Below are 12,809 nucleotides of genomic sequence, written 5' to 3' on the forward strand. Positions count from 1 at the left end.
TCATCATGCTCCCGCTCTGCCCTCAGCTCGCTGAGCGTGAACTGGGGTTTTCCATTAGAAGTCCCTGACTGCCCCCTGGCGTTAGAAACATGAAAATGCTGCTAAATAATTTGCAAGTGTCATTTTCAACTAGGCACAAAAAAACCTTCAATAAATATTCAATATGTTTAGTTGCAACATCATCCTACCTTAATTGTATTGCTTATTATGAATTTCTTTTTTAATACACAATAATTTACCATATGTGGAATCATATTTCACATGTACATGACATACTTCATGTGACAAACCTCAAATGTGAAAAACAATTACACATTTGTGCAATTCTTTTTGACATTTCACAAAACACTCTTAATTCAAGGTGCACTTCCTCGCTCGTTGCTGAGCTTCCAGCCATGTCCCCCTCCCTGTGTGGTGACACTTATCACACGTGTATATATATATATATATATACAGTATATAGTAGTTGGCTCATGTGTCATGTTTCACTAGTAAAAAATGGGTTATATGTAGTTTTGTACATATATTTTCTGGCCTTATCATCCTGTATTGCACAATAGCTATTAAAATAACTAAAACTGTCAGTGATTTGTGAATGTTACAGGAATCTATATCCAGCACAAAATCTATTTGAAATGTGTATTAACAGGCTGTTTTTTTTTTCTCAGAGGTTTTTAAAAAAGGAAACATTTTTGTCTGTTAATATTGGCATGTGTATGTCTTCAGGCTGGGACTGCTACAAATATTAAGTTTTGGGTCAGCTTGGACAATGAGGTTCCAGTTTCATGGCTAAGGTTCAAAATTCGTCATGCTGCCAAGGAAATGCAGTCTGATGTAACTTTACATTCTTACTGGTCGAATACTTCTATCAAACAAGTCTGAGGCAGATGTGACAGTGTAATGTACATGCCAGATACAATCATTTCCTGTTTAATGACGAAACATCAAGTTTACCATTCCACCATATCAACGCCACTTATCCAAAGGTAAAACTTAACGCTATTTAAAGGGCTGTAGGTTAAACTGACTGAATTTGAAGTTGATTTTATTAATTCTCTAGGACTAGTTCATCAAATTATGCTGCTGGAGGCAGATTCATGTCGGTCAAATCTGTGGCAGAGGCTGCTTCGTTGAGTTTTTCTAGGGGGCACCATTCAGTCATTTGGCTACACCCATGCTCAGTAATCATATCAAATATTAGGTTGAGCCACTCTTGAAGCATGTGCAAAGTTTTGTGAGTTATAAGGTAGGCTTATGCCGAGCAAATCAAAAGTGCTAAAATTAGGGGTCCCTATTGAGCTGGCCTGCCACGCCCATGGCCAAGCATTGATATAAAATGGAAGCAAATACTAGTTAGAACATTTGTTCCTCATTTTGTGAGTCTTCATGCATCATAAAGGCCTCAGAAATGTGTTCGTAAAATGAAAAGTGATATATTGGTACAGTGATTAGCACTGTCGCCTCACAGTGAGAAGGTTCTAGGTTTGAATGTGCCGGCTGACCAGGGCCTTTCTGTGTTGAGTTTGCATGTTCACCTTGTGTCACGGAGGGTTTTCTCTGGGAACTCAGGCTTCCTCCCACAGTCCAGGCCACACAGGTGAGATTCACTGGATCCTAAATGGCCCTCAGGTGGGACTGTGAGAGTGAATGGTTGTCGTATGTTGGTCCTGTGAAAGGTCAGCGACCTGTCTAGGGTGAAGCCCTCCTATTGCACAATGTCAGCTGGGATTGGCTCCAGACCCTCCCACAACCTGCAAAAGGATACAGGGTAGATAACGGATGATGCAAAACTTACTTAAAATGTTGCAGACTTTGTTCAGACGACCGTAACTTTAAAAATCACAACCGCAATTACAATATGTAGTACTTATCACTCCTTGTTTGCATTACAAGGACATTTGACAATTTCCACCATTAGCAGCAACTGGAGTGTCCAGGAAGAATCCTTTGTGGAAGTGGTTGGGTTATAAAAGGTGGATAAAAAAACATTTTCTATCAGATATTATAAAAATGTCATAGAGCACTGCAGCATTACTACCTGCGACAAACAGAAAAACTTGTTGTACTGTAAAACCGCAGAGAGGCTGTCTGCGAGTTACAGTGCGCGGATTGATGAAGTAACTTTGTATTCTCAATGTGATTTGTATCATTAAAAAAGGACAAAAAAATATATTTTCAATGAAATCAGGTATAAATTACTGTAGCTCAACTTAAAAAAATGTGTTAATAAAATCCAACTGACAAAAAAATCGAATTTTGTTATAAATATTTCAAGATTCCAACCACCTTCTAAATAACACAGGACATTTTCATAACTGGATCTGTGAGCATATTATACTTCGTGTCTCTGTGTCTGTTGCAGTTGACAAACAAACAGTGATACATATACATATATATATATATATTTTTTTTAACTGTAAAGCATCTCAAGAATTCAGAATGTTTTGCTTAGTCACAGGTTGGCCTCTCTGCTCCGCGGTGACCCGTACATTTTAATTTCAGAAATCATCAATTCCTTCATTACCTCATTTTGGAAGCTACTGATATTGTCCCCTTTTGAAAATGCCAAGATTTGAAATCAGACCAAAAATGATAAACTACTAGATACTGATGTTTTTGCTGGGCGATGTGGATATGGCGTATTCGGACAACATTAAAGATCACATACAGTAAACTGTAAATCGTGTGATTGAAAGTTTAATTTGTGGTTAGAGCACTTCCTATGATGCTCCTATGTCTGAACTTCTTTTTTTCACATCCTGTGTGGATGCTTGTTCTCTTTCCTCACAGTTTTGCCTTCACGGTCTCTTCACTACCAAAGTGCTGACGGTCTGCGGCTGTAATGGCTGTGGCACAGTCCCGGCCCATCGTGTCTCATTAGCTGGACCCGATTGGCCATGAAGGTGTTCTCTTGCTCTCTTTGGATAAAGCGACTGTCTCTGCCACTCGTTGGAACATAATTCCTCAAGTATGCTGCCCCTGAAGGCCTCTCGTGGAGTCTGTGCAGAGAGACTGAACACACCCTAATTAAAATATCCTCCAAAAGGGATGAATCATCGACCTTGGATGTGTAGAGCAAATCGACGGACTTGAGTGTTTGTGATGTAGCTGCAAACAAATGTCTTGTGTGAACATTGAGCCACAACAAGGTGAAATTTCCCAGACAGAGACAAGAGCAGAGAGAGGGGCGTGATATGGAACAAAGGTGCCCCCAGCAGGAACTGAATCTTGCATCTCTTTCTATTCCACCAAATGTTCCCCTATGGTAATTCAGGGTAGTTTTCTTAACACATCTCGGAACATTTATTTTGGGTAAACAACGCAGTAGGGAAATGTTGGCGAATTTAAGAGCCCTCCTGACTCCTTATGCCCCTGTGGGCCCATGCAGTAATCTTCCCATGCCTATAGGATCCTATATTATTATCAGAAAATATGTGCCTGACTGGTGTAGCTTAGAGGGTTACACCGCTGACTTTGGTACAGAAGGTGGGGGTTCAATTCCAGGTCATCACTGTGTAGGCCATGCCCTTAATGCTATCTGCCTTGATTATTGTAAGTCGCTTTGGAAAAAAGCGTCAGCAAAATTAATGTAATAATTATAAGTATCTTTAACAGATATGACTTGTCTCTCTTTAAATAACAAAAAAATCCCCAGTCTCTTATTGATTTTCTAACAAACCTGATTTAAAAAAATATATTTTCAGGTTAAACTTGGTAAGATTTTTTTACCATGCATGGACCCTTGATTAAAAGTTATAGAACAGCTCACTAACACATATTGGTTGAAGACATCTGCGAGACTTTTACAGAATGGGCCAAAGCTTTGTCAAACTTCAGAGGCCGATGCATCAGAGGAGGCAGGGCAGACTTTTAGACAAAGCTCTTTTCCAGCAACACAATATGTTGCGCCCAAGGAATCACCTCAAAGAGCCAAAACCAAACCAAACCAAACCACAGTCACAGTGGTTTCGATTAGCAGGGGTCAATTGTGATCACAGCCGAAAAAAAGTAAAGGGGCTAAACACCCGAAATTAAGAAATATTGCCGTTTCATAAGCTGTGTGAGCCCTTCATGGGGAGCAAGTCCTCTTCCACAGTCCGCTATGTTTCTACAGTGGCCCGAAAAGGACAAACCAGACAATGGCTCTAGAGAGGTCCTTTTGCATTTCACTTACCTAAAGAAGGCCACTGTAGGTTCTCAGACATACTTGGAATAAAGGGAGGGCTGAAAGGATGGGTACTTAGTTAGTTGAAATCTGCAACTTCACCTCTAGATGCCACTAAATCCTACAGACTGAACCTTTAATGAAGGCAGTGCAGTTGTGGTTATTTTTGCCTCTAATGCATCACAGTTAGTGTCCTGGGGAGGGTATTTACTAAACTGGCTGAGGTGATGTGTGGGCAAGCAGTTGGTCAAACTGAATCTGTGAACTGTTGAAATTCCTGGGCTAGAACTTGAGACACCTGTGGAGTTTAACTCCACTGGATTAGAAAGTTGCTCAGGAAAACGAATGGAGTCAACCGTGGTGCTGAACATGTGGATGTGCTGCCCTCCCCGTCACTCTACTGTAAGTGACCGTCACAATGAATGCAGCAGAGGCAAAAACGACCTGACTTGCAGTCTTCAACAAGGGCCAAAAAAGGACCCACACTGGATCCTGCACTTTTTGTTAGTCAAGTCTGGTAAATGCACGTCTTGCAAGCTTAGTGCCCTCAGTTTGAAACATGGGCTTTCTGTTAAAAATGTGATGTTTCAAGCATCAATAAGATGTTATACATCCGTTTCCACTGAAGAGCTGATGAGGATTGCTCATTACAAAGCTGGATAAAGCTCGTTTGTTGACCCTGGTGACGTTTGACTTTCCGTGATGGGTGTACTACACTGTCCCACCCAGTAGGTGGCACTATGAGCACAAGTAAATGTCGGTAGGAGTACTGTGGGGATTTGCCTTCTCATGGGGAAAAGGATGGTGAAAGTGAAGTTGAAATAAAACAATAGTGGAAAAACAGGACTTCATGTGTGTGTGTTTAGGGGACACGTGGCCTAAACCTTGAAGATGCAGTTGGGCAAAATTAAAGACAAGTGATTCACTGGTTGTGGTCTTCAAAAACAATACTTCATCAGTGTAACTCAGGTCTGAAAGAGTCAGCTAGTCTGATAACAATAAGCCCCCATTAAATTCAAACGATCCTTGGAGTCACATTCAAGAAAAGACTGAATAGTGAAGAAAATCACAATTATTTTGGATGATTCGAATCGCGCTGACGGAAAAACTACATTGTTGTCTCCCAATATAAAACGACTACTTTGATTTGCAACTTTCCTAATGCGAACTCACACGAGTGGATGTCACAGAAAGAGACCAGTGAAGCGGCCCTCGTTTACGATCAGAGGACTTTCCTCTAAACACCGATATAAAGACACTCAATCACACACGGAAAGAGGGAGACGGAGCGCACGCCGTGTTGTTTGTCATCGTTTAAATGGCATTAATTAAAACGTTAACCTGATTGGGTGGAGAGGGAGAGAGAGGGGGGCGGGGGGGGTGTCTCGGTCCCAATAGGCGAATCCCTTTTAATAACCCGCCTCGAGATAATGATGTAAAAAGACTCGGGCGTCTCGTGCGTAACGAGGATCATCGTGGAGACTCTGTGAAGGTGAATCACAGAGAGAGAGAGAGAGAGAGAGAGAGAGAGAGAGAGAGAGAGAGAGCGGCAGGAGTGTGCAGCACTTATTACACGAGTCCCCTCCTCGTCTCCACACCTCAGCTGACGAGTCGAGCGAGCCCGCAACTTCCTCCGCTGACACACAAGCTCCACTCGAAAAGGGCAAACCGAGGAAGAAAGTCGCGGCGACGCGTCGAGAGTTTCCAGGAGGGAGCATAGTTTGCAAAAACGCGGGAACCCCACCAGGCCATGGACAGGAGGATGAACCTGAGCGGCGGCGCAGGGGACATTTTTCACAAAACTCTCAGCGCCGTGTCCACTAAGAAAATGGACCCGTTCAGGTCGTCGGCCGGCATTGAACTACCAGCCAGAGACCGCCAGTCGCCGATGAGCTGCTTCGACCAGACCGATCAGGACCCGATTCAGCCGGGAGGACTCGCGGGAGTTAGAGGGGGGCCACTGGGTCTTCCGACCGGATCTCTGTGCGTCAAGTACGGCGAGAGCGCCAACATGACCTCGGCGGTGGAGAGCAGCGGCGGGGAGCAGAGCCCCGACGACGACAGTGACGGCAGGTGTGACATGGTCCTTCTGGCCGACGGACGGACGGTGGCCGCGGGGAAAGAAGGAGGAGGTAAGAAAAACAAAGAGCAGAAGGTACTGAGGCTAAACATCAACGCCAGAGAGAGACGGCGGATGCACGACCTGAACGACGCGCTGGACGAGCTCCGGGGGGTCATCCCCTACGCGCACAGCCCGTCGGTGCGGAAACTCTCCAAAATCGCCACTTTGCTGCTCGCCAAAAACTACATCCTCATGCAGGCGCAGGCGCTGGAGGAGATGAGGAGGCTAGTGGCGTATCTGAACCAGGGCCAGGCCATCTCCGCCGCCTCGATACCGGCCACCACTGCGCTCGCTGCTCCCGGCTTGGGCGCGTACGAGCAGCCGCCCGGATACCCCTTCCCCCTTCCCACCGGGGTGGCTGCGCCCGCCTGCCCTGACAAATGTGCCCTTTTCAACAACGCCACCTCCAGCCTCTGCAAACAGTGCACTGACAAGCCTTAAGTGCGCCCGGCAAGGACTCGAGAGAAGCCCACACACACACACACACACACACACGAGAGAGAGAGAGAGCAGACGCCACTTTTAAGAACACATGTGGAGATGGTGTTGTTGAAGTCAGTAGGACCATAGAGACAAAGACGCAACGCCGACGAATACTTTTATAATATGTACTTAAATGCATTGAAAAACGCTTTTTTTCTTTGTCCAAACAATACTTGATTGTGTACATAAATCATCCTTAAAGTGCTGGTATGAATGGCAGTGGAGACCAAACAGAAGTACAGTAGGCCCGTAGGTGTCGAGTGACTTGTTCTGTTGTGGACCCTTTCGGAGATTTGTTGGTGACCTGACAACTTGCGACCTGTTCACTTGAAGAGACGGACACCTTCCTGGAGAGCTATAGTCCAACCTCACCGTCTGCTGCTTCCTCGTTCATTTGCGATTTTTCTTTTGTTTTTTTTGCTTTGATTCCTCAAGAGACACTTGAGTTTTCGCTGACCGCGGACTGGGTCGAGGCCTGTTCTCATGAACTTTTCTCTTGAGCACGTGGAATGTCATGAGCAAGGCGATGTCAAATGAAAACCGACAAGTCAACCGAGTCAAGTGGTGTGATCGGTCAGATAGTTATGTGCTATATACTCCAGACACTTGTTCAAAGTTGCGCACGCCTATTACCATTCTTTTTTTTCTTATATATATATTTTTTTTTTGGGGGGGGGGGGGGGGGGGGGGGGGGGGGGGGGGCAGAGGAGGGGGGCACTGTGATATAATAAAATTTCAGAAGAAAAAATTAGAAAACCTGAATCAAGGATGATCGGATGTTTCGCTGTGTCTTTTGTAATTTATTAATTTGGATATTTATATTCGGTATTTTGCTTGTATTGCACATTGTAGTTTGACCATAGTTGCTGTATTCTTATTTATTTTTTGCGTTTCTCTTTCTCACACAAGATGATCGAGGTCTTCAGATTTGTCGCGTTGTCAGGTCAAGCTGTGGATTATTGTAGATATATCTAAGTTATTCTATGAGCAAAGAGGGCCATTTGTATGTATTTCAGTGTTGAAAAGCTTTATTAAAATATTTTGAACAACAGAAATACTTCTGATGATTCATCTGTGAAGTGTAGAGGAGGTGGAATCAGAATAAACCGTTCACCTTTGATCGACGAGATCAATAAAACGTTCACTTCCAAATTTGACATTTTATTGTGTTTTTAACGAGCAAAATATACATCATTAATAATATTATTATTAATAACAAGTGATCGCTCCTGGGGGTGTGGTCGGCTGCACACACACACACCGTTGGTGGTCAGCCTCGGACTTTCACCGTGCGTCGCGAAAGATGAGCAGAAATAATTGCTCAAGGATTTTCTGCTCCATCGAAAGCGACAACTCTTCCTTTCCCTGAGTTTACAAGTCACGCCAAGTGTTGGGGAGCGAAGGCCAGACGAGGTGGGCGCGACGACGCCTCGAGGCAGGAAGGAAGATGCTTGTGCTCCGCGAACACACACACACACACACACACACCAAAAATAAAAACAGACGAATAAAAATCACGCGACCTTTTATTGTGGTTGTTAAAACATGCCACCGTGACGGCGTGTGTGAGATGACGCTCACTCGGACACGAACGCGCCACTCGTGATCCCTGGCCCCTCACAACGACCCGCGTCGTGGGGGCGATTAGAGCTCCGGCGTGCCATTAAGGAATGTAATTACGACACCGCTCGTGGTGGTAATGTGGCGTCTTCCATCACGACGCAGACGTCAGCTGCACTCGTCCCGTCGCCGCGCCCTTTGTCCCCGTCACTCGCCGTGCGCGACGCGCTCGGGACAAGGGCCCCGGCGTGCGCGAGTGGGAGCATTTGATTCTGAGATGTCATGGAATAATAATAGACCCTCACCGGGACCAGCCGCACGGACCTGGAGGTCGACACTCAGCTTGAAACACTCAGGCCAAAGTGTGGGGACACTCCATCTCTGATCATCCACAGGAGCAGGACTCAAACATATCACAGCCACGATCTAAGTGATATTTAGTTGATCAACTGAACTCAGAAAATCATCTGTTTACGGGTTTTCTTTAAACCCTTCAACCCTTCAGCACCATGGACAGAGGCAACAGTTTTTGGAAAGAAAAATACAGTGAAAAAAAAAATACTGTTGCCACCAGATGAATCTGTGTACTGCTTCAATTTTATTTCTACGTATTTTAAACCGTTACATAAGAGATTCACAGCTATGTGGCGAGAAATAGCCGCTTAAATTCAACACACTAAGGTTTTTTTAAACTATGCTAACAGTGGATGTGTAAAGAATTATATATGGATTCATGTTATAATACTTCCTGATGGCAAAGGATTAACAGATATTGTGTTTTTTCCTCAACATCCCTTTTTATTTCAAATGCATAAACATTCAAACTTTTAGTCACTTGAAATTCAAGATTACACTGATTTAGGATTTATCCAAATAGAAGTTAAAAGATTTGAACTCTCTTTAAACTGACAATAAATATAGAGACAAACAATGAAATTAGATAAAAGGAACATTTGGTCAACGTTCACCAAATAATTAAAGACAAAAAAGAAGGCAAAATCTTTCTCTCCTTTTCATTATAAAAGTGAACAATGACATTAGTCCACAACAGCGGTTCAGATTTTGGCCAGGCTCCGATCTCAGCTTTGTGTCTGTATGTTGAACCATTCCGACAACAGGGTCATTACAGTGTCCGGTTTAATCCCATCACACTCCCGAATGCCTGGAATCTTCACAGAACAGCCCTTAATCAAGAATGGAAATAATCAGAAGACATGAAAACAGCTCTGGCATAACAATCCCGTCAGCAACTCTCGCTGGGTATCATCCCGTTACAGGCTTTAAACTCTTACTCGATATTTTCATTTTCAGCACAAAAAAAAATGCCTTTCATTCTCTCCTTCTGTTAGAAACTGAGACTTCACAAAATACATTAATTATGCAATGTGCATTAATGCACAAATGAATGGAGCATTTAACCCATACTAATATTCACATTAGCCCAGGAGAGGAAATTCCCCAGGGGTGAGACGGAGCCATATGCGAGTGGAACACAGAACAACAGCGTCCGAAGAAAACACAAAAATTGGTTTGAATGCAGAGAACGTTTTACAACTACAGGGAACGTGACAACATGGAGGTGATGCAAGTCCTTCACAATTGAACGCGACCATGTTCCTCTTGATGTGGGAACTGCTAGATAAGCGTCATGTCCACACAGGGTCTGTGAAATGTTATGCTGGCGAGTTGGACAAGGCCACGACAAAGCAAAACCACAGAAGTCTCATGGAAAGAGACAAACCCACGAGCTTTTCTCCATGTGGCCACCAACACAGAGCCACAGTAGTCATAGGAGGCAACATCGTTTTTATTCATGAGTCTAATAAAGCTGAATCTGTCTTAAAGGCGTTTACAGCGAGAATCGGGGCTCATGAATAAAAGTGGAAGATAAAAAAACCACCCCTTTTCATAAACCATAAAATGTCCAATTTACCATATCAAGGTCCAGCAGGGTGCCTATTCATAACGCGGATGTGATGTATGCTAAAGATGATAAACAAGAGAGTCAAAATATACATAAGCGTGCCGAATTGGATTGTCCTCCTCATATCAGCAGCGGACAAAACTCTGCCAATGGATTCATCCATGCTGTGTCATCCACTGTGTATAAAGATATATGTGCTGCACTGGCTTAGGCACCAAATCAACCGCTGGGTGGTAATTCACTTTTGTCAGGGCTCTGATAGCAATGCATAATGTTGTCTTTGTGTTGTGCACACACAAGACGCACAAACACCACTGTGCAACTATAAGGGGATTCTGGTGAGGTGAAGTATCAACTTCTGAACTGTTTAAACCTTATTATCAGTTACAGAGATACAGAAGTGTTAAAAACATAAAGTCACTTCTTACAGATGACATTATGTCCCCGTTTAAGCCGTTGACGTTTATCACCAGCTCTTTCGATTTCTTCCTCGTTGCCGTTTGTAACTTTGGATGCGTTGTCTTCACCAGATTCCTCCGCCAGAGGAACAACATCATCTATATTTGATCAACATCTCACCCTGCTGAATCTCTCATTAAATATTTTTTGAATCTGCATGTAATGGACTTGGGGTTGAGTAAAACAGAGGAGTGTTGGGATGTGGCGACAGTATGAGAGGAAGTATTTGTAATCTGATGCAGCGTTAAGTGTTCCATCAGTTGCATCACTATGAAACCTGTATTGGACTGTGCCGAACACTCCCAATCTCTCTCGCTCATATTTTATGAGATTGTATTACATTAATGGAGTTTATTTCCTTTTTTTAATGCAATACGTTGTTTTTTTTTACATTTTATATAATCGTACTTTCTTCAAGAAAATACTTCTCAGAATTTCCTCTGCAACTAATTTACAGCTGCATTATGTTTTTATCACAGGTTATATTAAATTTCTAAACACAAACAAGATCCTTTAATACTTGAAATCTCAGACAAAGTAGATGTTTAAATCAAGCTGTGTGTGTGTGTGTGTGTGTGTGTGTGTGTGTGTGTGTGTGTGTGTGTGTGTGTAGGGTTACAATTTAATGTTATTGAACTGGAAAAGCCCACAATGCTCTTGTGTCACAGGAAGTTATGAAACACTTTCAACAACATTTTCAATTTGAATTTGCCCTAAGAAACAAAGGGAATATGGTTGCCTTTTTGTATTAGGCTAATATTAGTTTCTGAACTTTGTCTATTCAAATCGATGCTGTAATCTTTATTATCACTATCTGTAAACATCCCATTGCAATATACATGTTGATCTTTAGAGCAGCTGGCACTATCCTTCTTTGACGGTTTAAGTGTTGTGTTGACATCCCTACATGTACCTTTTCAGTGTATTTTTACCTTTCTGTTTTACATCATTAGGTTAAAAAAAATCGCCTCAATTTAATGTTCTCATTTATATTATAGCAAATCTTACAGTGATTGTGTTTGAAATACTGTAACTTGTAAAAATGATTGCATTTCCTAATCTAAAGAAAGATTTCTCTGGACTTCATTATGTGACATTTTAAAACCATTTATCAGAAACAAAAGTTCAGTCACTCTTGAAATACTAACAACACTCAAACTTCCTGTACACCTCTAGCTGTATGTTTTCCTGTTTTCCTAATGAGCTCCTAATTCATGATAGTGGGAATGTTTTTCTCTCCGAGGCAGCCTGGAGGTCAGGTGCCGTGTTGGGCTCTGAAACCTCTAACAGGGTACAATAAATGACGTAGTAATGTGTGATTATCTGCTCATCTGGAATACAATTGTTGAGTAACATCTCTAATATTCCAGCTGTCTCCATATTAATCAGATTAAAGTCCCAATCCCCTAATCCCTGTTTACTGAAGGCTCTGCCCTTGTGTGGTAATCTGATGTTCTTTTATTCCTCTGGGATTAGTTTGTCAGGGCAGAGGGCCGTAGTTTGTGGTGTTGTTGTGGACAGAGCAGGCTGCTGGACACGTTCGTTTTTCCACAAAAACAATTCACTCCTGATTTGAACAAACAAAAACAGGTACAATGGAATTAAGTGCTTTCATTGTGGCAAATAAATCAAATGATGAATGCTGATGGAACGCCAGTGATTTGATTTGCTGACTTTTTTTAAACGGCGCTGTGTTTTAAAAGAAATGTCAAGTTGTGTTATTTTTCACACACGCATTCTCAAATTGGAAGTTTGCAGGTTGAGAAATTGCTTAAATGGTCCATGACTTGATTAAAATGTCAAGAATGTGAGGACAAAATGGTCTTATATTTCATCACACCATTAGACAAACCGTGTGATGATTACAATGTCACAGCAGCACAAAAATACTTTGGTGTATTTTTGTCGATGCACAGTGGCTGTGTAGTTCTCAAGTCTCCCCAGTCAGATGTGAACTTTTCTTTTCTGTAACCTTAACTTTCAGATAATGTGCCACATTTTGAGTGGAGTGGATGCAGCGCTCACAGTGACCCCGCAGCCTCCATGGGTCATAAGAGAGAAGAAAAACAGAACAATACTCAGTTGCACTCAGACAC

The 12,809-nt window shown here is 42.7% G+C and overlaps 1 protein-coding gene across 1 annotated transcript; it reads left to right on the forward strand.

The window, feature by feature from the left end:
- Nucleotides 1–5,637: 5,637 nt before the first annotated feature.
- bhlhe22 (basic helix-loop-helix family, member e22) lies at nucleotides 5,638–7,400 on the forward strand. Its single transcript, XM_035618576.2, has one exon. The coding sequence runs from the start codon at nucleotides 5,916–5,918 to the stop codon at nucleotides 6,726–6,728; it is 813 nt and encodes a 270-aa protein (XP_035474469.1). The 5' UTR covers nucleotides 5,638–5,915; the 3' UTR covers nucleotides 6,729–7,400.
- Nucleotides 7,401–12,809: the final 5,409 nt, after the last annotated feature.

Source organism: Scophthalmus maximus, chromosome 21 (assembly GCF_022379125.1).
Source record: "Scophthalmus maximus strain ysfricsl-2021 chromosome 21, ASM2237912v1, whole genome shotgun sequence".
In the NCBI taxonomy this organism is placed as follows: Eukaryota; Metazoa; Chordata; class Actinopteri; order Pleuronectiformes; family Scophthalmidae; genus Scophthalmus; species Scophthalmus maximus.

Coding starts and splice junctions, on each gene's coding strand:
- bhlhe22 (XM_035618576.2), top strand. CDS start 5,916: ATGGACAGGAGGATGAACCTGAGCGGCGGCGCAGGGGACATTTTTCAC.